This window comes from Epinephelus moara, chromosome 21 (genome assembly GCF_006386435.1).
Source record: "Epinephelus moara isolate mb chromosome 21, YSFRI_EMoa_1.0, whole genome shotgun sequence".
NCBI classification, from domain to species: Eukaryota; Metazoa; Chordata; class Actinopteri; order Perciformes; family Serranidae; genus Epinephelus; species Epinephelus moara.
Window position 1 is genome coordinate 9,241,754 of NC_065526.1, and position 27,004 is coordinate 9,268,757.

Sequence of the window (27,004 nt, forward strand, 5' to 3'; positions counted from 1 at the left end):
GGTTTTTAAAGGGACAGTTCACCCCAAAATCAAAATACTCTAAATATTTTTTTCTTACCCTCTACCAGTCTGTCTTCTCTCGTATGTAATGGAACTAGACAGCGCTCTGCTTGTGGTGCTCAAAGCATCAAAAAGAGCAGGAAAAAAAGAAAAAATGAATAACACAACAGCAAAGCCTTCCAGAAATCATGACCTGGTTACTCAAAATAATCCACAGACCTTGTTGGCAGCACCTGCCAGCTGTATTATCGTGCAGAAGGAAGCTTGCATCATTTCATGGACGAGAGGCTCTTGATAGTGTGAGATGTAAACATTAATGGCGTCCTCCTCGGCTGAGCTGCAATGTTACCTAGCTCAGGGGTGCTAGGTGAGCTAGCAGATGCAGTAGATGCATGCTTTCTTTTGCGCAGTGAAACGGTTGGTGGTCGTAGTTAGGTAAAAAGAAAATAGTTCCTACATGAAACTGCTCACAAAAAGGGCTGCAGATTATCTCGAGTAACCGGGTCATGATTTCGCTGTCCCTTTAATATATGTTGATATGTCTGCTAACAGCAGCAAGAGTGAAAACCCTTCCATAAGGAAAAATGCACTTTATTTTCATTAGTTCTTCACTAGTGAACAGTTTAGGGCTTCATCACATCCCATCAGTGGTTTCACTTTTGGAAGAAGCCAAGATATCCTGCACCTTTAGTCCCTAGTATGGAGTAAGCTCCGAAAAAGCTTGTCCCTGCATTTCTAACCAGTTGCATGTTTCTTTTTTTTGTTGTTGTTTGTTTTATCCTTCTTGCCAAGTAAATGCTCTTTAAAAAAAAAAAAAAAAAAACGCTTTTATGCCCCCAGTTTATGATGCAGCTTTGGGTTGTAAATTTGAAGCCCACAAGCCCAAAGTGAGATGACTGCGATAACATCATCAGGGGTTTTTTTAGACTGCTCATACAGACCCAAGAAGATGTTGTACAGTTTTTTTTCACAGTCAGAGTCACACTTCTCATGATTAGTATTCTGACCTTTATTTGTAGAAGTTCATTAACATCTTCTGTTCTCTGTCTGTATGTGTGCCATGAAATCCAAAATATCATTAAGACCTACAGAAGGTCACTCACCAAGTTATTATCACACATCACCTTCACTGCCTCCGCACAGTCATTGTCGCTGCATTTTACTTGCTTCTTAACCATTTCTAATAAGGGCTGTCGATCTGTAATTAATCACCCAGTTTGCTGTAATTTATCGCTTTTTATTCTTAAGACTGAAGCTTATAATATGGGATATTTAAATGTAAAATGAAACAAGGAGTCTATTTAAATTAGAGTGCTATTGTTTAATAGCATCCTCAAAGCTATGAACACAGATTCTCTCCTGTTTCACTCACAGTCAGTGCAAACGATGTCAGACTTCATTCTTTATCACTGAAGTGCGCTTTGATGCCCAAGTAGTTATCATTATGGACAAAAGTCCAATAATCCCCTGTAAGAATGACATCTTTTGCTTACTGAAGCATGTTTAATTGCTGCACCCTCTAGCCTTCAAATAAATTGTGTCGTCTTAACATGATGGTTCCTTTCAAGGGTAGATTATAAGCGGTGTCTGCCGATGCAATTCAAATGTTTTCCCAGTCCATCGTCTTCAAGTGTGTTAATTGGGTAGCAGTTTTTAGCTACCCATTTAGCCAAGCATTACTTGCCTTCTCAATTAGAGGTTTCGATATTTGCCCAGAGATAAATTACTTCTGTGGTAATTAAATTTGACTTTGCAAACCTTTGGGTTTTGTTTCCCCTCAAAGATCCAACTTCTACCACCTAAAATTAAGTCATTGTCTTTATCCACTTCAGCCAGGATGCAAATTAATCACAAAAAATTCATATGTTGGGATGCCCAGTAGGTCAGTAGTTAGGGTGGGCATCCCATGTACAAAGGCAGCGTCCATGCCGCGGCGGCCATTTGCTGCATGTCATCTTTACTCTCTCTCTCCCCTTCATGCTAAATCTGTCCTGTTAAATAAAGGCAAAGGCCCCCCAAAAATTACTGCGTTTATTTTGACAGCATTATTATCTAACTCTACAAAAGACGTCTCTGTCATCTCGATCAACGGCATCTTCATCATAACTACCACCAGCATGGCCATTGCATAACACTGATGCTCCTTCTTGTGCAGTGTTTAATCCACAATCAACCATCGAAGCAACACCATGAGGAGTTCTGACATTTTGAGGTTTGCATGAGTGTTTCCTTGTGTTATTTATGTATGTAGGACACACAATAAAAGAGAAGAACATAAATGCAAACCAGTGTAATAAACATCCAGGTTTCAAATGATGATTGATCAGACAGAAGACTCCACAGTTTAGTCTGGATGAATCAGAAAAGGAGAAGTCAAAGTTACTGCATCTTCCCTGCTATTTATACACCCACACATGGCTAATTAAATTCAAATCATCTTGCATTTGTTGCTGTGTCAGCTGCTGTGCTGGTTCATATTCATTACATCATCTCCCGTCCAGGTCATATATTTTGACAACAGCATCTGCTACCATCATCATCATCTCTCCATTTTCTTCCTGTGAACAGTCCCATCACATCTTCATCTTTTATGGCGGATAATCTCATTAGTTTCTCTTTTTTTATGACCAATTAAATCATCACTTCCACATGATTGTGGTCTGCTCTGACTCTCACCTGCCCCATCAAGATTACACCCAAGGCTAATTTTCTCAACTGTATTATAAACGATCTTTTACATCATCCAGGACTGCTTCCATCCATCACCGCATTGCTTGTCTGTCATCTCCATAATGACGACAGCTGTTTTCTTTCCTTTTTTTCGCTGTTTCCTGCTTGTGGCCGGATTTTTACCTGTCCTTGAAAACTCTCCGGTGACCTTTTAAACCCCCGTTTCTCCAGGAATCAGGCCCGTAACCCACCTCTACTTGTCAGAGGTGACTTCAGACTCAGTGTCGGTGGCGTGGAGCGCCCCAGCACCACCTGCTGACCTCTTCATCCTGAGCTACAGCTCTGCAGATGGGACTGACACCTCTAAGGTGACGCTGGACGGCTCCAAGACGAGGTCACTGGTTCAGGGGCTGCTGCCGTCCACTCAGTACACCGTCAGTCTAATCACAATACAGGGGGATGTTACCTCTGAGCCCATTACAGCATCACTCACTACAGGTGAGCTGCTCAATTTCATGGATGAGTGGTATCAAAGGTAGCTCAGGGATGACACGAGGATAGATGAACATGAGCAGCATTGTAAAAGTTTATGGCTCTGTCTGAGATCTGTTTTATTAGTATGCATCCTGACCTCATACTGTTTTCTACGCTGTTTTCTGTGCACGCATGAGTTTTTCTGTACCTATGAACTGAAGGAATACTCCACCCCCAAATGACCATTTATATTGCTCACCATGTGTAACTTGAAGAAGAAGAAAATGAATTTGTGAACAAAACTTTGCTTGTACGTCTCCATGGTGAATGAAAAATCTTGATGAATTTAAGTGAAAAGGGTCCATGTTAACGACATCAAAACTATATCAAAAGATTTATATTCAAACTCTCACACAACTCAAGCAGTACAATCAAAGTTTCATTCAGTCATTCCTATGATCAGTAATTTGTGCCCTTTATGACGGAGAACTGAACTAAAAGTGACACTTAATCGGTATCTTTTTAAAGGCAGACTCCATTGACATAAACAGTAATTGTACCTCACAGAACATGGGAGCTGCAGGTCTACTGCTGCCTCGATTAGTAGTTTGTTTGTGTTATTGTGGGTCTTCGCTGGATCTGAGGTAAAGTTGAAAGTACAAAAGTCACACAAGAACACAAACAGATGGTAGAGCGGTAGATCAGCATCTCCAGTGTTCTGTGAGGTAAAATTACTCTTTCTGAATGGGGTCTGGCTTTGAGGAGAACATATATTCATTTTGAATTCAGTTCCCAGTTGGAAAGGGCTGCCTGTGTGAGTGGTACTGAGCATACAACTGGATAAATGAGACTTGGATTATACTGCATAAGTTGTGTGAGAGTTTGTAAACTGATGTTTTGATATAGTTTTGCTTTTGTTAAACATTGACCCCTCTTCCATATGTACGACAGAATATAATGTACTGGACATCTCCCAATTTGATAATGTATACCTTTGTTACACATACCTTTTTCACAATGTAAAATAGTTAAAGAAAACTTTACAGGGTACAGGCCTTAAGTCTGTCTCATCCCTCCCATGAGGGTGGTGGTGTGTCTTCCTCAAGCTCGGGTCCTCTACCAGAGGCCTGGGAGTTTGAGGGTTCTGCGCAGTAGCTTAGCTGTTCCTAGGACTGTACGCTTCTGGACAGGGACCTCAGATGTTGTACCTGCAATCTGCTGGGGCCATTCTCCCAGTTTGGGGGTCACAGCCCCCAGTGCTCCGATTACCACTGGCACCACTGTTGCCTTTACTCCCCACATCTTTTCTAGCTCCTCTTTCAGCACTTGGTATTTTTCCAGCTTCTCATGTTCGGTCTTCTTCTGTTGTTTGTCGATCAAGACGATGCCTGGTTGGTTAGCCATCACCAGTTTGTTAGTCTGTATCTGGAATATCCAGATTGGTTGTCTGCTTGCAATTAACCCATTAATAAAAAATTGAAAAACATGGGCCCCTTTTACTTCAATTCATCAAGAATTTTCTCCGTTCTTGGATTCTTTGTTCACCAGAGGCATGCGAGAAAAATGTTTAATCACAAATTCAATGTAACATGGGGTGAGTAATTGATAGATATAAATGATCATTTGAGTGGGGTGAGTATAGGGTTGCAAATGACAGTTATTTATATTATTAAGCCCTCAGCAGATTGATTCGTTTTTTGGTCTATACAATGTCAGAAAATAGTGAAAGAAATACATAATTTCCTAAAGCCCAATGACACCCACGTTACTATCACAGAACGCAACATATTCTCAAACTTCAGAAGCTGTAACTACGTAATGTTTGACATTTATTTCTTGCAAGACAAATTCAAGAATCATCATCTGTATTTTGGTTGATCAACTAACCAATTGATCGACTGTTTGAGCTGTAATCATGTTGATCACATTTACGAGTCGCTGCACTGATAGTTGGAACTAAACTGGAATGTGTCTGAATCCCATTTAGGATTTAAGGAGGAAAAACTGAGGTTGGGAATAAGAACTGAAGGGAGTGCGAAAGGAAAGACTAGAAAAGTCATTGTAAGAAATGGAAATACAAAGTGATTTTAAATTAAATATGTATTTGCAAAACTGCTGTTTTAGCATTTCATTTGCACAGAACCCACAGCAGAATGAGTTTTGTAATTAGAGATCTGCCTTGGAGGCTTTTTCCTTTCTATTCCTTTGCCAGAACTGGAGACACAGCACCGAAAATACAAGCTTGTTTTATTCTCCATTGATATCAGATGACTGGGGTTTGCCACATGGATGAAATTTGAGTCAACAGCCAGCATGTATAATGATCCAATGCAGTATAATGTTTATTCTGAACTCATATACAATGGCGTGTTCAAGAAATTGCTGACAAATGGTTCTTTAATACAGACAAGGACGAAGACAGGAAGAGCAAGAGGACAGATGCAATGTGTGGGCTCACATTGTTACTTTAAAGAGAAGACGTCTGCTCCTGCTTTGCACTGTTTTTTGGATTTTTGAATTTGTTCTTTGGCTTTTATTCTTCCTTTTATCTTATCTCCTTGGTTATTCAGAGTTTCTCAATCATTTATCCACATCCTTTGATTAAAATGTTTTTCCTCCAACTGCGCCACAATGACCCCTCACACCTTTCTCTCTCTCTGTTAATATATTATACAGTTATCACCCTGTAATTTTTCACTAATTGGCTTTTTGTCAGAAGGAGCTCTCAGAAACATTTCTTTTGATTACGAGTGTGCTATTCACATCTGGGAAGAGAGTTACTGAGAAGAGGGTCAGTGGAATAACCCGTCTGAGAGAGAGACAATGGACAAGACAGGAAAGCAAGTTAGGACTAAAGGAAAATCATCAAAAGGGAAGAGAAGAGAGGACTGTGGACAAATGGAAAAAAGATGAAAGTCAGCATTGAACAATAACTTTGCATCAGTGCCAGAGACACCTGCATGCTGTCATCTGATCACAGTGCCAGTTTCATGTAATACCTTGGCAGCTTCGAGCACTCTCTTTCTCTCTCTCTACATTCACCCACACATGATGATAAGCAGATTTTTAGGGTGAAATTGGACGGGGATTTTGAGACAGATGTACAGTATGTTTTGCACCTGTCTTTAGACTGTAGGTAATGCTTTGATCTCGCATGTCTGAATAGGAGCGCTGATGAGAGACTGCACTCTGGCTTTTCTTGTGTAATTAGGTGTGCTTTTAGCGTTACATTTTCTGCATCTGAAATGTTGTGTGGTCCTGTTTTAACCACAGTTATAGCAGGTGGTTTGTTATTTACCAGACTATGATATTGACTCTGCCGCTATGGTCAGTTCAAACAGTGCTTTAATGTTGCTCAGCCTGAGGGCCCCATTCGTTTATTAGTTTACACGGTGCAAATTGAATTGTGATCTTCCAGGGGGATCCAGTCAATAGCAGTGTATCTCTGTCAGAACTATTTCCAGAGCAACATAATGACTAAGATATGCATGCATGAATAATCACAACATATAAAAATGCTACCACTGTATGTCATACAAGTTGAATTTAAATGAGCTTAAGGCCAGGAGTTATAAATTGCCCGCTCTGCTTGTGAATACGAGCCATTATTCTTTTCAAAGAGGAAATGGAAGCAGCTGGCTTACAAGCGCTGCCTGTTTCGCCTCTTGTCCAAACAGAGAGATGGAAGTGATCGCTTAATCTCCTCCTGCTCTGTCTTTTTTTTCTGTCTTTTTCGTTCCCCCTCTCTAACTTCCTTTATCCTTCGGTCTCTTGCTCTAGCAGCTAAGGACCTGTCATCAGTTTAATTGTTTGCTCACCTTGTTTTCGCCATAACCTTTTCCACGGCAGCTCGATAGTCTCAGGAGACACATAAAACAAAGTGTCAGCAGGGGGGTAAATCTCCTCTGCTCAGGCTCAATGCTAATGCTGCCCATTGTGTTCTTAAATCTGGATGCAGCTAGATTTCTCCTGTAAAATCTTTTGATGTTTATTTGTTTTTTAAAAAGGCCTGTGCTTCTACAGACCAAGGACAGGTCTGTTTATGTATGTATAATGAAGAGGAGATTAAAAATGGACAAAACAAGTATTACTGAAATACTTTACTTTTTACAAGGACACTTATTCTTTTTGATTTTTATGTAAATTCCTGCACTTGCTTGGTAACATACCATATAATGCTCCTGTCGTACCTCTGGGAGCAGCATAAACTCTTTTTGCTCTCCACTGTGGAACATTTTGATCCTATACTAACACCCATCGTTTCCCTTCTAGGCATGGACCCACCAAAAGAGATGACGGTGTCAGATGTGACTGAAGACGCAGTGACTATCTCTTGGATCAAACCACTGGCTCCATTTGAATACTACAAGCTGTCCTACCAGTCAGCCAGAGGTAGCATATTCTTTACATCCTCCAACGCCTGTCTTCATTACATTATGATAACATGGTGTTCAATATATCAGCGTACACGCCGGCACGCTGCGATTTCATGTTACAGTTAAATGAACATGGCATTTGTTGCAGCAGGTCTCTCTGATGTAAGATATTCTGTAGCAGGCAACCCTGTTACACTCACTGTTCTACCTAATTAATTGATAACATTTTATCAGTGAAATTTAATTAAATTTTTAATTAAAATTCCGCATTGATTAAATATTTACTCTGCGATGCAAAACGCACAGCAGCTGGCGAAGCAGTATACCTGGCCAAGTGTGAGGTCAGAGTGACGGCAACTGTTCTGATGTCTCCTGCAGGTCGAGTGGACAGCGTGGTGATTGACAGCGATGTGACCAACTACACCTTGTCCAGCCTGTTTCCTGCTACGGAATACGAGATCAGCCTCAACGCAGTGAGAGGGAGTCAGGAGAGCAAAGTGGTCAGCACCTCCGTCTTCACAGGTAGGAAATGATAAGGACACGTTATTAGGATCATATAGAATAGAAGAGATCAGCAATGCAACCAACCAAACTGCTGATGCATTAGAACGATAATCAGAATTGCCAATTTTGTTGTACTTGTTCATGTTCAGGTGGGGAAGTTATATTGTTTTGCCTTAACCAATCAGTAGCGAGTGATTACTCCACTTTTTAGTCAACATGAAAGCTTCAGCAGCAGTTAACTTTTAAGATTTTTGTTTTTCATTTAGGTGGAATTAGTGTCAGTTTGAGGGTTAGCACAGTATTTCTATAACCCCGTGTCTAGACTGCAAACGTCATGTCAGCGTAGCACTCGCGTGACAAGTGTTCACATGACATTAGACTCATTCAAGTGCTGCCTGTACAGAATTGATCACTGCAGTGTACATTGCATGCCGGTACAATTCGTGTCAGCTTGATCTCGACCTGTTCTGATGTCAGGCATATGTGGATTACAATAACCTTACGAGATCGAGGCGGCAGCAGGCTTTTAGAGCCAGGCGCTGCAGTTGCTCTCTACTGATTGCAAGACCTGAGGCACGATGGGGAACGCCTAGCTCTACCCTGACGTAAAAGCTGATTGGTTTAGATGTCGACTGACATTATGACCTTTTATATAAACCTCTCATTTTTGTTGAATTGGAGATTTTATTTTTTGTCTCATTTGAAGGTTTACTCTGTTCACAGAATACATGTTGGCTGATGGTGAGAGACTAAATACATTCATATCACAGATCATAAACTGAACATAGTCTATTGTTAATTAACATTGTACTGTTTTATTTATTGAGGTAATGAGCAACCTAGTAAGTTGTCGTACGGGGGATGTGAGGATTCTTAAAATAACATCTGCACAGATGTGAAGCCCTGACAATATCTGACTGATGCTCAATGAAAGCTGTTGTCTTGTATTTATTTCCTTTGTGTTTGACTATTAATGTTTTCAATTTATTCATGTAGTTTGAGGGTGACAGGTCTGCTCAGCTGATTTGCAGCAAACTGACACGATGCTGACTTACATGAGAATTCATGTAGAATGGACAGAAATTACCGATCGCCTGTGTAGCATTTTAATAGGCTACTCAGTCATAATTAAAACAACTGGGGACTGTGAACAAACTGATAGATGGGGCTGATAACACTGTAATAAATCGGAATCAGATCTAACAGGATGTGAGTATTCCTCTGATGTTATGTACAGACTGAAGGCAGCTGGAAACTGTCCGACTTGACCACAGCTTTTTGTCATTGCACTCTGTTGCTGCCTCCTGATCTCGTCAGCTTTCCTGGAGAGGTGCAGTTCATCTCAAACCAGCCAAATGAATCAACTTCTGTATCAGTCCCGTCTGGTCCAAGCGTTTTAAAGCGTCGAGCAGCAAAGGAGCAGCTAAACTTTATGTGCAGTGTGCAGGACAAGGATAGGACGAAAAATATTTAAAGAATACTTTATTTGTATACCACTTTTCAAAATGCTCTAGACATTAAGATAAGAGACTACACAATACAGAATCAAACAGCAATAAAAGAGAAAACATGCCATCAGAAAAAATGAAATCAGATAACAAGGTCCAATAATAAGAAAAGTAAAGATAAAATGAAAAATTGAAAATTGAAATTACAAAATAATGATAAACATTTCACAGGGAGTAAATTGTAGTTGTGTTTTATTAGGCTTGAAGTGGGAATAAATGCTTCAGGTCACGGTGTATGCCTGTAAGATGCAGCTGAGATGCAAGCCTCAACAGAGCCAGTGCAGACAGCTGCATGGATTAAAAAGTAAGCGTAACTGTTGCGTGAGACGTGCGTGTGAAAAATGTGTAGCCCTTTCTTTGTCTTTCACACTTGTCGCCATTTTTCTGTTGCTGTTTGTCATGAGTGAGTGAACTGCTGAACAAATCGGAGATGTGGTGGATGATTTTAGAGGTCAGGACTGAGCTGCGTCTGCACAAGGCAGTGACAGAAAAACAAAATTCTGTCTCAGATCTCTTCTTGGGCCCTTTGTCAGTCACACAGCGACGGATGTGTGTGTTATGTTGGCAGTTGGACGGCTGGGGAGGCTGTCTGCTTCTTGGGTTTTTGGGTTTCATCGTTTGTTATAACCATGTTGACTGCAGACAGAGAGGTGTTTCTGTTATTGATATAAATGGGGTGGACAAAATAATATAAACGTTTTGAACCAACCCCTAATAATATTCATGAAGGTCAGATTTATTGCAGGACTATTGCATGCTTGAGTTTTAGCTAGGTGTCTCTACTAAAGTGGCATCTGAGTGCATACTGCCTGACTAAGCACTGAGATTTACTTTCGATGTGCTTTCCTAATGTTCTGATCTTGCACAATAGGAAATCCCATTGCATTAAAACCACATTCCTCACTCCTTTGACTACAACTCTTTGATAAACGACATGTTGTACGGGAGGGGGTGCGGCGCGGGGACAGAATGTTTGCCATGTAAACTGAATGAAGAATTCCCCTTCTCTCTGCGAGACTCTCAGACCAATTGTTCTTCCCACAACAATAACAGCTGCGCGTTGGGAGTTATGTGCTAAAAAGAGCAACACACACACTCGCACGAATACAGACGTCAGGCAAAATCTAAGAGTACAGCTGACATTGCAGGAGGTGCAATCTTTTACTGCTGCAATAGATGAGACTGTCCACTCCATGACCCAGTAATTGGTAACCTACTCTCAGCTCCATCTCACTCTCCTCTATCTCTCCGCTTACCTTCCTTTCTTATCTCTTTATACTTTTGCCTTACTTCTACCCTCATGTATTGTTACACCTCTCTCTTTCTCATAGTATCCTTCTCTCCTCTGTCCTCCATCTTTCTTTCCATTTCCTCTCTGCTTCATCCTTTCCCCTCTTTAGTTTCTCTCTCTGTGTCTCTCCCCCTGTTTCTTCCCAATTCGTCATTATAAGTGAGAATACTTTCAGACTCTTAACGTACACTCGTACACACACATGCATGTAAATATGGGACACCCTTCTTCCACTAACCTAAGATTAACACACTCTCCCAGTGCTGTACGCATAATCTTCAGTGTGTGAGAGGAGAGAGCTAAGGAGAGCCCAGGATAGGAGAGAAAAGAGGAGAGCAGGAGGTGTGTTTGCATACCAATGAGACCTGATTCACCAGGAGCCGCCAGGTTCAAGAGCGAGAAGAAAAAAAAAAAAAAAGAAGAAGAAGCTAAAAGAGTCTCTTTCTCTCACTTTTTCTTCTGTCTTGCTCTTCCCCTCCAATTCTTTATCATCAGCTTCCTTTTTAACAATCCCAGTGTACTTACAATGAGCAAAGCCGTCGGGGCTGTAATAGCCTGAAAAGAACATAACTCCAAAGTCAAGCTTGTTAGAAATGGTAAATAACATTTTCCTCACATCGCACAATGCCCAACCAGGGACTTTTTAATGCCGCTTTCAACAACAATACATTAACAGGGGATTTGGAAGAGTAATCCAGCATTGCCTGGCCAAGTATGTAATGACTTGAATAACGCTGCAATTGCTACTTACTTCACTTCCATAATCAATTATTGTCAAAGGGGATGAAAAAGCAGGGAGCCATATTTCATTTAGCTAACACAGCAGGTGCTACTAATCTAAAAGGAATTTAGGGTTGACACTAAATGGACTATGTGAAGGTCCGTTTAATGGAGGGCTAATAATGGTGCTCATTAGCAATGTGTCAGAACCCCTGGTAAAGTATCACTTGTCCTAAAACTTTAGTTCGGAGACAGACCATTAAAGTCCTCCCTGCTCGTCTGATTCTTTACCAGCTATTTCAAGAAAAGATAGATGAGGGAGACTTCTATTTTAAATGGATGCTTTGTTAAGATATGCCACAAAATTACAATTAACACTGAATCATAAAAAGATAAAATTTCCAGGAGCCATCACAGATAAAGTATAAATTAAAAGAAATACATGGGTTAACACGAGGACATGTTGCCAGGCAGAGGGACTGGCAAACAAATATATGCAAATGGGAGACTGAGAATAAGAGGGAAGAATAATATATGCATACCTACAGTCAAAAAAATAGAGTGCATGGTTTTCATCTTTGAAACCATTTTCTTCTTGTCAGAAATCAGCACATCTTGTTCGGCTGGACTTCTCTTTGGTGTTTAGCCACCTGCAGTTTTTTGGCTTGCACTGTGCTGTTACACTTGTCACAGTCTCAGCTTGACATGTCTAAGTGCCGCAAAAGACCACTTCCATTATGATCAATTAAAGGTGCAACAGTGGTCATTTAAGCTAAGTGGTCTATTATTTTGCTGTGACACTTAACGAAAATAGCCGGTACTGAACATTCACATATTAATCCACCAATAGGTATAATCCAGTAACATTACGAAATGTTATCTAAAATTGGACACTCTGTATAGTGAGTCCTTATACTTTTGGTACTTTGAGTACATTTTAATTCCAGTACTTTTGTACTTTTACTTAGGTGACATTTTGAAAGCAGGACTTCTATTTGTATCTTGACATGGGAGGATATGAAAATTTCATGTCACAAATATCCTGTCCAAAATACTTGCGATTCACAGTATAATCCTGGTAATCATCAAAATGTGCTTGAAAGTCTTAAAAATGGCATCAAAACATACTGGAATCACTTCACCTTACAGTTTGTCAGGAAACAAATATTTTTATTGCATCACAGACGGAATAAACATCTTGTTTTAGTGAACATCCTTTTTAGTGAAAAACAAACAATCTTCAAAAGTCAGGCTTCTCAATGATCTGATGGCGTCATATCTCTGAATATGAAATATGCCGATGCTCAATTGGGATCTTTTGCATTTAATGAGGTTGGTGTATATGCAGCCTGTATATGCAGAGTCTCTTGGGGTGCTGCTGGACGCGATATTAATGATTGTCCCAATAATAGAAATTCACCATATTCAACTTATTGTGTTTTTTATCACGATTTGCAATAAAATAATTTATCGTAACATTGTATCGTATCGTTATTGTCTAGTAACAGTATTGAAATAAAAAGTGGTAAAAGATCTGAGTACTTCTTTCATCATTGAAAGGATTAGGATAATCCAAAGTTATGTAGCTCCAGCATGCTCAGAGAAAGCAAGTTAACTCACCATAAAACTTTAATTTAAAGCCTCGTCCCAGTTAAACGCCCAGTTCCTTTTACCAGCCCGGTGTGCCCACACATTTTGACAAGCAAAGGCCTGTCTCAATTAGAGGCCTGGTCTGGTTGCCAAGCAGTTCATTTCTTAATAGAAGTTCTTGGGATGTATAAAACCGCGTTGTTGGCTACCTCAAATTATGTGTCCATTCCTCGATTATCCTGTACATTATTCATATTCTTTTAATCCTTAAGGGTCATCAGATCAAAAGAATCAAAAGGTTTTTTTAATAAAAATGAATCCAAGTTGGAAGTATTGTTTTGACAGGATAAAATGGTGTTGTGTCGGTATGCCGGGTACTGCAATCTTTGAATGTTGTCAGAGCTAGATCAAATGAATGATTCATAATTGATATATTATCTGAAGCCTAATTTTTAAACAAGTTATAGTCATAGTAGTTTAGATAAATAATTTGACTATATATCCTGATCTTTGCTGAGAAACAGTTTTGGCTGAAAGGAATTAAAGGCCTGTCCCAAATATAGGCCTGTTGATTTCAGTGATTTAAGCAAATACTACTACTACTACTACTACTAATTGAAGTTTTATGATAAGTTTACTGGAAGTATCCTTGGGCAAGATGCTGAACCCCAAATTGCTCCTGATTGTTCCATGGGTGTGTGAATGGTTACTGAGTAGCAGGTGGCACCATGTATGGTAGCCTCGGCCACCAGTGTGTGAATGGGTGAATGTGACATGTAGTGTAAAAGCGCTTTGAGTGCTGGAAAGACTAGACGGCGTTATACAAGTGCAGTCTGTTGCCCATTTAAGAGTAAGACTGTTATGTTAGACTACTTCCTGTGAATCTACATAAAGACCATTTACTTAATGAACCTTTGAGGTGCTAAATAGGACAACACCAATAACTGATTGGGTGTAATGATTGGTCATGTCTCATTTTTCAAACAAATGTTTGCATGCAAACATTTTTACCTATACACACACACACACAGTACATTCCCAATCTAAACTCAGCATTGACAGTCCAGCACAGCTCACTTGCAGCATAAAAGCAGCAGGCACAATGTTTGCATAGCTGTGGCTGCCCTGCATGAGTATTAGTATTGTGTCACAGACACATCCAGTGTAGCTGTGGGGCAAATGTGGAGAACACACTCACACCGATAACCTGCTTTTTTTTTTTGTACACTGAGTCAGCGCAGCTTCCACGGTAATGAGAGGGGATGCAGAGATAGACTGGGGAGTGAAATGGCCCAGTATGTCTCACTAACTGTACTGTCTGCTGCAGTCTGGTCTACATAATGGTCACAGAGTACAGCACACAGCAGACTGACCTCATGGCCACCTGTCACAGCTGAGGGGTTTCTAAAAAATAGCATATTCAGCAAAGCACAAATATTTAGTTTGAAACATTTTTCATGAAAGTTTTTTCAGAGGTTTAAGAGCACACCAACAAACATGACCTAAATTTACCTTCAGAGAACCTGACTGTTATTTAAAGGGAAAATTCACCATCTTTTCTGTGGATGTCAAATCAGTGTTTATGGTAAATGTACTTGATTGATTGAAGCAATAAATTCCTCAGTGCGTGTTGTATTGATTGAGAAAGCTGTCTTGACATATCTGCTGTTCTTCCTGCATCCAGTGACATCATTTGACATGACAGTGATGTAGTTGGCGACAATGAAAACAGAACTGCCTTGTTGTAGTTGTTTGTTTTGCAAACTAGCTACGTTTCAGCAAAAATGGCATCCCATAATACGACTGCAGGGGATGTTATGCAAAATCGATGGTTTTTGGTATACATAAGGACCATCAGTGTGGCGAGTCCATCAGTCCATAAGCAGTCTTTCGTTAGCTGACTGCTTGTCATAATCTAGCTCGGTGCATTGTAGCTGGTTAGCAGTGCAGTACTGACTGGCAACTAAAGCTAGCAGGAATTATAGTATGAATCACTCAGTTATACTTTCAAATTGAAAGGTGAGCAGCAGATTGTTCTGTCAATCTGTGATGCTAGCATTAGCTAACGTTAGCTCAGCAGCCAAAGATGAGACTGGGATCTCTCAACATAATCAGTCAGATGACATCCAGGGGTGAAAGTACATTGCAGTTCTTGCTGGTACAACTAACCCAACCTTCATCACTTCATATTGTTCTCCTGCTGCACCCAGTGTCATGCATCCCTGAATACACATATTTAGGTTTTTTTTGGGTTTTTTTTTTTTTTTTGAAAGCCTGTATTGTGTCAAAAAGAAATTAGACACAGTTGACAAGGTGTATAGCACCTGATTTATTTAAATAATGTCAGTGCCACAGAGTAATTTGTGAATATTGTCAAAACTTTCGAAATCATTTTTGTTTTAAACCAAAAGAAAATTACAACTAAATTCACCAACAACACTTTAACAGTTTTAACTTTAGTTTTAACAAATCTGTCTTTGATCTTTAAGAACATTTGATGTATAAAAAAAGTATTCTCCAAGAGTGAGAGTCTTTTTTCCAATAAAAATTCACCAGAAACTGTGCAAAAATAAATACTGCATTACAACAAACAGGAGAACATTGATGTGTTTTTGGACCCTGTATAAAATTGAATGTTACTGAATATTTTTCCTAATAAAATTTAACCAAACTATGCAAAAACACAATTTTCCAAACTAAGATTGAAGTTATTAGATATTTTCTTAGTATCTCTTTTCAGTCCCTTCACACTCATTTCACAGCTGGCTGCACAAAGAGAGCAGTGTAATTTGTCCAGCTCGGAGGACGGCTTGTTTTGATGAAAATTAAGTTGTGGCTCGTTGTCTACCATACTACATGTGTAAAGAGGCGTTGTTTGTGTTTTAACAATATTTCTCTTATGAGTTATTGATCCTGGGAGTTTGAATCTGTGAATATCTTTCCAACTTTGCCGAACTGGTGTAGGGAGGCAGCTGCTGTCCACTCACTCTGGTACTACGTACAGGCTCTGAATCTTTTAGTGGTACAGACCACCAAACTGTCTACTTTCCCCCCTGATGATATCTGATACCATCAGCTTCAATTGTCTCTTTTGTTTTGAGCAATTAAACATGAAGCAAAGTTATATGTCCAAATAATTGTGTCTGATACAAGTTTTCATGTCATTTTAATATAGTGACCCCACAGAAAAGCACGACTTGGCCCATTTGACCCCATCAAAGACAACACTGGCAAACACTGCAATTAGAAGCACAGCAGAACAGTTCATTTATTTTGTCCTCATGTTGACTGTTACAGATTTTCTAACAGTGTGGAAGGATTATGGCAGTGTTTGTGCATGCTGTATTGTGTTATTGACACTTGGACTTGCCTGTTCAGTCAGTGCTGTCATGTGTCACTGGGATCATTATCTCAGTACCCAGGCTCGCCTGTATTCCTGAATATATTTTGGCAATACAGCATGTAAATGCAGTGCATTTTGGCAGCTGACACTCAAGGTCTAACTGAGCTTCCCATCAGCAAGTAACTGCACCGCAGCCCCATACTTTAGTCCAAGAGCAGCCTTTTGTCCCTTTGTTTCCAAACCTTTTCTCCTGTCCTGAATCTTAAGCACCAGGGCTTGACTTTCAGATACAGATCCAAGTGCGAAGCGTGATGTAGTTGGCTCAAGCCTGCGATTCATCGGTGTAATCAGGAGATGGAGAGTGATGATTGGATTATCACTGGGACTGATGAAGGTGGATGACCTGTTTATTTTTTTCTTCATTGGCCATCCCCACTCCATCTCCATTGCCAATCTAATTGACTTGGCAAGCCTCCATTAAATTCACTTAAACCTTTTTGCAATTAAAGTAATGATTTTAATCAGGTTTGTTCATCTATCGTAGAGATAAAGACTCAAACTCACTTCATTGCACTAATGAGCACAATTCTTTTTTTTGTATTCTGATGAGGGCAGGGCAATATTAATTACCTCATCTGGGCAGAGCGTTGGAGCACATGCAGTGTTCTGTGTTCTCCTGCCACGCTCTCTACCGCGCTGAAATAACACGCCTGAGGAGAAATTGAGGTTGAAACACTGAGGTTAAAGGTATAATTAAATTCAGACTCAATTTTGGCATGTCCAGCAGTCTGAGAATGAAATTAGGAAGAAGGTGGGGAAACGGTAGGCTCAGGAGAATAACTGAGACTTTCTACAGCCTTTTTGACTGCATAATTTCTCTTTGATGTTCGTATGAATTGTGGAAACAGTGATCAAAATGGCAAAGAGAGTCATTATTAATCAGTATGAATGCAAAGCTCCTCTGTGTCTGGGGTTCTATAATTACAACTAAGGTGCAGATTGAGCAATGGTTACCCATTTAAAATTCAAAATTATTTGTAATTGATATTTTATCTTGGTTTGCAGTTGTACCAGGATGTACTGACAGCCTCTTTGCATATGAAAGCAACTATGACACAGCCACATAGTTCGTGTACAAATTAATGGTAGAAATGGCAGAAAATGATGCTTTCCACACAAATGTGTTTTCCTCAGACATTTTAAAACAATTTCCTTTTGCGGGAACTAGTTGAATGAAAAATGCTCCTGCACCTGTCAGCTAAGGGCAAGTTAAGAGCTTTTCAAAGCAGTGAACTTTACTTACTTTTATTAAAGTTATTAGTAAACCTGATGCAATTATTTCCTTAATCAGTTATTCCATAAACAAAATATTAACAATTTTGATCATTTATGAATTGTTTAAAACATTTTTCAAGCAGAAAATACCAAACGGTCTTTTTCCAGCTTCTTATATCCTGTAATTTGAAGACTTTGAACTTTTCATTTTCTTTTTCAAAGAAGACTGTTAATAGTAATTTTGGCTAATATATAATCAACATGTTGACTGAGTACATGCCCTGCAGTGACGAGACCTTTAAGCAGTTTTACACGAGATGGTGTGCTTTACTATCACTGGCACGACAGTGATGCAGCAGGACCGAGGCGCTTCCAATCTAGCAGCTGTGTCCAAGAACTTAACACGTATGCTAATTTTAAATCATATTGCCATGTCATCGACTCACTGGAACAGCTGATGTAATCCAAACATTTCCAATAACAGATAACTCCAGAGTATTGTAAAGTCCGAAAGTAAAAATTTATTGAAAAAAGATGGATGTAATTATATTTTATCTAATGAAATATTCTGCTTTAATCTTTATTTATTTGCGTTTAGCCTTCTGATAACATTTTCACTGCGGTCACAAAACTGTTTGCTGTCCGGTTTGCTTCACAGAAGAGGCACCATGAATTATATACATTAAAGAAAGTAGATTTAAATCTAAATTAACAACAGAACAATCAATTTTGTATCAGTATTGCAGCCTATTGATTTTTGATTCTGAGTTACATTTTTAGTGATAAGGACGGTGCGCTGTCACGCTGGTTTGATCAGGTTTTAAATGTCTGGTTGAACACTCAGATTGCCTGGTTGGATTTACTTGTTGATCTACTGTCACATTAGCGAGATGTCACTGAAGATTTCTCAGAAACATCCTGAAAACTGATCTCTGAAAGAAGTCTGTTCCTGTCTGTTTTTGTCTATATACTAGCCTTATATATTTGCTGTATTTTAATCCCAGCAATGGACATGCCGTCAGAGTTGACAGCTCTCAACATCACTCCACAAGGAGCCCTGCTGAGGTGGAATCCACCTGTTTCCAGTGTCGACAACTACGTGCTGACCCTCACACACAACCAGGGTGAGTAGTCCGAGAGACTTTCATTCATTTGCTGTTTATTAGGCTATAAATAGATGGATTGATTAACTGTCAAGAATCAGACCAATTAAAGTATTTTGATAAAATCATTAACACCCTTTTCTTCTTGATGCCTGGATTTCTAGGATGACCACTGCACAGTCACAAATACTGAAAAATTCAGCTGATAATCTGTCTCACATCACTGCTATGTGCTGCTTACATTGGCTACCAGTTAATATTACAGGACCATGGATCATGTTTTTGCAGATCAGCTTTTTTTATTGATGCTATCGTGTATGTTTCATGTTTGTTTCATGAAGCACCTTGCAACCTTACTTATGAAAAGCACTGCTTACATAAATATTTACTCACCATCTTGTTATTGAGAGCAGCTCTCTGCACAATGAAGTGATTGGAATCTTATCGAGTCAAAGCACCGACTGCAGTGAGATCAGTCTGCACAGTCAGAGCATAACGAGCAGATTTGTTTTAGGTCATTCAGGTGCAGCGTGCGGTGATGTGTCAGGCACCATCAAGGTTTTCCCAATAAGAAGTGAGATCACTGTGATCCTTCAGGGCAATATGGATCCATTTGTCTTGCTTTCAGAACAGTTCATTATGCCTGCTTGAGCTGCTAAGCCTTGACACAAACATTGCAGCTTTTACGCAGCATACGTTTCTGATGCATGCCATGTATTCACCGTCTGACAGCCATATCCAGATAGGAGAAAGATAGCCATATTGCCCGGCCCCTCAGAGTCAGTTTATAATTGGCTCCCTGAACCATGTGGACGACTGCCAAGTTACAGTAGGTAGGCCAGCCACAGACAAAGCTACTTGACATACACAGCGAGAGTGTTGAAACATGAGAGTAAAAAAGTTTCAAAGGGTTTGATTTTTCAAACAAACATCACCCAGCATTGTCGGCCATTAGCTTTTGCAAAGAAGCTCCTTAAACTCACCAGGCAAATGTTTAACAACACTTGAACTATTCATTTCTCCTGGTTTTCTAAACTGGCTGGAGAAGCATATCTCTCATTTGCACATCACCCCACTGACTAAGCCATGCCTGGGTTTATCCGGAGGAATCTGTATCACTCAGCTCTGAGTTAGTGTGTACGTTACACCTTGACTGACTGGACTGCAGCCAGATCATCTCAGATACAGAGACAGTATCTATATGCTGAACACATATTTGGAAAGCAGCCCCAGCCAGAGTTTGGAGAAGCGCAATGTAAAGCCGTGGACAAATTCCCTTGAGTGTCAGTGTATTAACTCAAGGTCAATAAATCTCATATTTCACAGAGTATTGTCCTGCATTACAAAATAGATTTTTTATTGGCCACCAGGAACACCCACATAAAATCCAAACCATCATGGTATCAGTCAGTCAAACCGCATATAAAATAGATTAATGGTGTAGCATGGAAAAAATATGGTTTGTTCATATCATCACCAGCATCACTGACTACATTTACGTGCACACTAATATTCCACTATTATTCCAAATAAGGTGATATTCTCAATTTGATAGGGGTCATGCAAACAGCTTATTTACTTCAGATGTTATGAATGGAGCATTTTCCAATTAAGACATGTGGGATATGCTGGTATTTCATGGGTTTTAGGAGCATTCTTTGGACATGTTTACACCACATTCAGAAAACGTATCTTGGGGCATCAATGGCTTAGTGGATAGAGCAGGCGCCCCATGTACAAGGCTGTTGCTGTAGCGGCCCGGGTTCAACTCCAGCCTGTGGCCCTTAGCTGCATGTCACTCCCTCTCTCTCTCCCCCTTTCACGCTTAGCTGTCCTATCTATAAAGGAAAAAATGCCCCAAAAAATATCTAAAAGAAAGAAAAGAAAACACATCTTAATCTGGGTTTTTATTGCAGTTTGAGCCATTCACTCTCGGCTCTGTGCCTTTTTATGCATGTGTTGTTCACAAACCAACTCACCAACAGTTTGCAAGGCTGTGGGGTAGAGATGCATACGCAAAAGAAAAGCTCACATTTCTGGCCAGAAGGAGAAACACACCTACTTTTAAACATAATGAAAGACTTGATCGACAGGTTTTTGGATATGCACAAATTTCACAATGCCGACTTTTTCAAGTATGGGTTGGCACAGTTGAACAAGTCCGCCACTTATGGAAAACTGGGTGAGAGTTAGGGTTAAAAAATATTATTTTGATGAACAGAAGCCGTTCCACTTTTCCATATTTTGATGTGATAAACGACATGTTAGGGCACGTTAACGCCTCATTTCCACTTACGTATATGTACAGAAACGAGGCAACCACAGTCTATTCATTCCTACGGGAATCTCCGTGATATCCTCTGTGCCTGCGAAACTTCTCCCCTGAAATATTTTGGTCTGAAATGGGTCCATGTCATTGGTTCGACAGCCCATTGGTTCGACATCCCATTAGTCCGACTGGCCGCGGTGCTGAACGGCTCGCGGCGGGCGTATGGTACGCCGCGACCGGCTTGAGGCGGAGCAGGCTCACGGCTTATGTGTTTGTCACTTTCTTTTTCATTTTAACCCACACCATGATCTTTTCCTAACCCTAACCAAGTGGTTTTTGTGCCTAAACTTAACCAGACCTTAACCACAGGGCATCATGATGATTTCGGAACGGACTTCGGAACAATGAGTTTAATATGGTCGGAACAATGGGATGTCGAACCAATGGGCTGTCGAACCAATGGGCAGTTCCCTCTGAAATTTGCCCCAAGTTTGTTAAAAAAAATTAACTTATGCTGTGGATTTCGGAGAGACAGTATGACAGTGTGCTAGCTTAGCTAACATGCTGCTATCTAGCTAACAGGCTATTTTCTTCAATTCAGTTGCTGAACTTGTTTATCTAGTTTTAACACATTGTGAATCTGAGTGATGTTATCCTGCTAAAATATGGTTATATATTATATACAGTCAGATTGTCATTATGACTCGTTCAAATTCATATGTCTTTTTGATTAAATATTTCACAAAACTTGCAAACTACCTGGCAGGTCCTGTTTTTGTCCCGGTAATGTTCCAAGCACATACTCCAAACTACTGGATGGAAAATTAGCCTCTCCCCACGGCTACAGGTAGTTTTATATTGGGTTTCTATACATCCATAAATAAATGCACTTCCTTGCGTTGGACACTAGAGGCATCATCCGTATATTTACGGATCTACGGACACCAGTCACATCCGTGAGTGGAAACAAGGCGTAATGCTGCACAGCTGCATGTAAACTGGAATATTAGTGAAATATTCTTTCTTATTAGCCATGTAAGCAGCTTAGCAGGAATATTGTCCTTAAAGGAATAAAACTGGAATGGTTTTTTTTTTAATTTAATTTAATTTAAATTAATTAAATATATACTTTATTAATCCCCTAGGGGAAATTCAGTTTTTCCCTCTGTTTGTCAATTACACACAGGTCCGAACACACACATGCACAAACTGGACCTATACATGCACTAAGTGGAGAGATGTCAGAGTGGGCTGCCCATGACAGGCGCTCCGAGCGCTTGGGGGTTCGGTGCCTTGCTCAGGGGCACCTCGGCTGGCACCTCTCCAGCTACCAGTCCACGTTCCATATTTTTGGTCCGGACAGGGACTTGAACCGGCGACCCTCCGGTTCCCAACCCAAGTCCCTATGGACTGAGCTACTGCCGCCCCATGTAAATGTGTTGCTGTGACGTTTACAGATATTTCACATACTGAAAGGCCAGAAATTCCAGAGAGAGGGGAACATTGGCAGGTGGATGCAGCTCTCATTATTATTTCTGTAAATTAAAACCGTCTAACACAACAAGATCCTTTCAGTGAGCCACTGACACCACAGCAATTACATTAAGTCTTGTTCCTTTTACACAGTTATTTTCTTAATTAGCAATTTTTCACAGTCTGTTCAGAGGCTGAAGATGCAGACTGGTAACTGAATGGTGGTTTAGTTGTATGCACCACATTTTAAGTTGGTTTGACGGATATATTAGTCATTAAAATACCTTAAATTGATTCTTGGAATATACAGTTAGATAAGATCAGAGATGAATTCTCAGTCTTGGATTTCATATACAGTACATTACAGAGTATTCAATCAAACTTTAGAGCAGAAGACATGTCTCATTTTTGCAGTTTTTATTGTCAGTTTTTCCCCATTTTTAGCAGCCATTTTTCAAAGAGTTAGAATTTAATGTAGTCTATTCAGACAAAACTAAAATCTGAAGATGTATGGTAAACGTATAAACCTTCTGTGTTTTCCAGTGACAGCTGATACTTTCCTCGTGGAGGGCAACAAGCAGGAGCACCAGCTGTCCAAGCTGAAGCCAAGCACCACCTACTCTGTAGCCCTCTACGCCACCAAAGGACCCCTCACCAGCGGCACCGTCATCACCAACCTCCAAACACGTATGTGCTCATTTTATTCAGCTGGTGCCTGTATAGTGGGCGGTGCGATGATTCAGTGGTTAGCACTGTCACCTCGCAGCAGGACGCTCCTTCAGGCCTGACTGGAGCCTTCCTGTGTGGAATGTAAATGTTCTCTGTTTGCGTGGGTTTCCTCTGGGTGCTCTGTTTCATTCACGCTAAAAAATAAGTATGTTAAGTAGAGTTTCTCCTGCCTTTGTTCCTGACCAAGGGCGACGGCTACACACTACTTCTAAAGTAGTTAGGATGAGTCAAATGCAGCAGATGCATTTCTCTCAGGGCATCAGTGAAGTGTAGCACAAACAACAGAAGTATGTCATACAAAGAAAAAATATAACTAGTGTTTATGTACCAAACCAGTTAATGACCTGCCTCAGAAAGTGATAATAATAATTGACGTGCCGTGTAATAGCAGTTGATAATAACCCTCATTCATGAAGAGACTTCCTTTCATTTCTGTCTTAGATGAACTGAAACAGTCAGTGCATTGTTGGGCATCAAGTCTAAGTGATAATCTAAGTGTTAATTATTTCCCCTAGACTCAACAACAAATAATTTTTGCAGTACTACCTAAGACGTGACAATATCACAGTCAAAATTAAGTTACTATTTCTGTTGATTAGATTACCTTAAGCTTTAAGTTCCCTCGCAGTAGATTCAGAGGTGCGGGGGTGTTTATTTGAGAGTGCGACTGCTCGTTCCAGACGACAGGTCTAATTGCTGCTGTTTGAGATGCACTTGCAGTCTGCATGTTTTATTGGATGGTGATGTTTCAGGTGATAAACATAGTTTGTGGTACTTTAGTTAATAACTAAGCATGCATGTTGTGTGTCCAGTTGTACAGTAAGTAGCTTTATCCACAACAGCTTTTTATGTTTAGGGTTGTGACTGTTGGGCTGTCAGTCTCTGTGCTGACATGTTAAACTCTCAATAAAGGAGCCCTGTTACTATTCAACTTGAGATATCAGGACAGTAGCATGTGGTGTATTCTAATCCAACTTCATTGGTAAAAAAGCTGTCTGTTCAGAAAAGACTGACGTATAATTTCAGGTGTCTCCAGGTCCTCAAAATGGCTTTGGGTGCTTTCAGACCTAGAGTTGTCTTGCTTTAGTCTGAATCAGGGACTAATTTTGTTACCAAAAATGCATAATTGCCTAGAATTGGTTCGTGTTCGCACGGCAGCATTTACAAGCGGACCAGATAAAATGCCTTGCTCGGGACAGCTGCTCTTGATTGGTCCAGGAAGTAAACAAAACGTTGAAGAAGAGTACACTTGCAAGATAAATGTGACACTTTCTAATGTCACAATGGAGGGACAACTACGCAGGTTGATTTTAGCGCTGCTCATCGTGGACTATATTGCTGTCATTGTTCATTTTAGTCAAACCATACAGTTTGAAAACGAGGCGCGGCTCCAACTAGAAAACAATGTTTTGATGCATTGGATGTGCTGAATGTGCATATTGAGGCAGTACAGGAGGAGGTGCACATTAATAATCCTCCAGGACTGTAACATGCTCATGTTTAACCCAAACAATGTGTCATGTGACTGCAGTTGGTTCAGATCCAGGTCGGAACACGTTCTCACCACAAACAAACCGCACCAGAGTTTGTTTGTAACCAGACTGAGACCACCTCTTCAAGAAGGTCTCCGTCTGGTTGTTTTGGTATGTACCCAAGTGTGATCACAGTGTTCACACCCGCTCAAAGAACCACACTTACAGTAGGGGGCAAATGAACTTAAATTTAAATTTGTGAGGTCTTAATTGCCACAAACATTGTATCTAAATATGTTTATTCAGCTTTTAATATCTTTTCGTCAAGCTTCTCTGCATAAAAGTCCACATTCCTGATGTTACAATTTTTTTAACCTACCACTGAACCTAATACTTTCTTTACCTAAAATTGCACTTACCTGTTAACAAAATGTAAATTAACCAAATTCACTCTAATGACCATGTCAAAACCTACCTCTGAACGAAACCACATATACACAACTTACCTTAATACTTCCCTGTAATGCTTGAATAAGAAAAGATGACGATAATTACGTAGAAACAATGTCATGTCTGTGGTGTAACTGGTTGTTGATCAATTAACTTATCAACTGTTTCTCTGTTTGAAGTTTCTAATGTTCTCATCTAGAAAATCGTCCGTCACCATTCATAACGTTTCCATTGCCCAGCCCTAGAGGGATGCATGTTTGCATCAGAAAAAAAATTCAAAGGAAGACACTACTATTATTCTGGGTTGTACAACTTGGGTAGATTTTAGCTTGCACACAGTTGCACTTAAAAGCCTTTCCTTTATCTCTATGTACCACTCGTTGCAGAGTCATATATTATGTCACAGGGGTCAGTACCATGCTCGAGAGTCTGACTTGGTCAAAGACACAAGCTGTCATGAGGATTAAACGCGTGAACTCTCTGTTCAACTTTTGCCTGCTTTAACTCTCAGTGACCCACCTCTCCAATTATATTCACCTTTATCGGCTGCTCCATCGAGAGCAAAGTTAGGGGTGAAGAAATTGTTCCAGTTTAGCTGAGTTGCAGCTCTGTAAACTTAGTTTTTTCTGGAGTTCTTGCAGAAAAAAAAAATTCAGTCAGCAGAGGAGTTCATATCCCCCAGGGAGGAGCAGAGCTACCTGTCCTGCACTGCAGCAGAGACGAACTGCTCGAAACAGAAACAAACTCTGACAACGTATGAGAGCAGGGCTGCAGAGACTTCAAAACATAAATGGGGCTCAGGAAAATTAGGTGTACCTGCAACCATGTCAATGCTGTACGTGCACATAGTAACTCATACATAAACAAATGTTCTTGGCAGTTTAAGGTGATTCTAATTTGGAAACAGATGCTCTGCTTTGTGCGTCATGTACCTCAGCTTCTCCAGAGAACAAAAACAACACGTATTTCTACCCTCATTCAACTCTCTCATATGAAAGAATTTAGGAAATCGCTGTGATGTAGGGAGCACCATGGAGTGAGCAAAGAGGACAAGGATTTTGTTTTGAAAATCATGTCTTATTGAATCAAGCAAACGGTTGGGTGCTTGACTTTGTTGCTCTCCTTTTCTGAGTGAAATAGACTAAATTTATTCTTGCCACTCCATTCTGGAGGAAAAATGATTTGAGTTGAAAAGACACAAGTAGATCAAATCCCTCCATACAAGAGGAGGGACATCCACAGGAGTTCAACGTTTGTTGTATTCAGAATTATACCAATATTACTAAAATATATCCTGCAACTACTGAATGACATGTAGTGTTACAGACCCAGCAGAACATGCATTGCATTTTTCAGTCATCACTGGTAATATTTCTATTTTCTAATATATATTATTTATGTTGTCCTCGGATAGGGCCTTCAAAAAAAATAACATTCATACTTTATAATTCAATTCAGAACTGCTCTTTTACCTTATTTCACTGAGGACCCAAAATTCAATTCAAAGGAACAATGAGGGATAATCCCTGAGCTTCATCAAGCACTCTTCGTGAGCAAATATAACATGTATTAATAACACTGTTTATATTAAAAGTGTCAGCCTTCTAGTTCACTTTCATGCTGTAAAAGTACACTGTGCAGACATCTGTGTACCTCACTGGATGTGCACACACAGGCACACACCAATAGAGACTTCCCCCATGCAGGATTGATGATGACACGTCTCACCAGGGGGCGCCTTAGTCAACCCCAACTTC

At 40.1% G+C, this 27,004-nt stretch overlaps 2 protein-coding genes across 2 annotated transcripts in view; both read left to right on the forward strand.

Moving 5' to 3' along the window:
• The window catches only part of tnr (tenascin R (restrictin, janusin)), a 253,786-nt gene that overhangs the window by 183,875 nt on the left and 42,907 nt on the right, over positions 1-27,004 (forward strand). Inside the window, exons 20-24 of the mRNA XM_050033765.1 lie at positions 2,902-3,168; positions 7,417-7,536; positions 7,899-8,042; positions 18,756-18,875; positions 23,140-23,283. Of these exons, the coding sequence (XP_049889722.1) occupies positions 2,902-3,168; positions 7,417-7,536; positions 7,899-8,042; positions 18,756-18,875; positions 23,140-23,283 (795 nt within the window). The remainder of the gene's footprint in view (positions 1-2,901; positions 3,169-7,416; positions 7,537-7,898; positions 8,043-18,755; positions 18,876-23,139; positions 23,284-27,004) is intronic.
• Positions 1-27,004, forward strand: part of mrps14 (mitochondrial ribosomal protein S14) — a 252,315-nt gene that overhangs the window by 54,546 nt on the left and 170,765 nt on the right. The window lies entirely within an intron of this gene.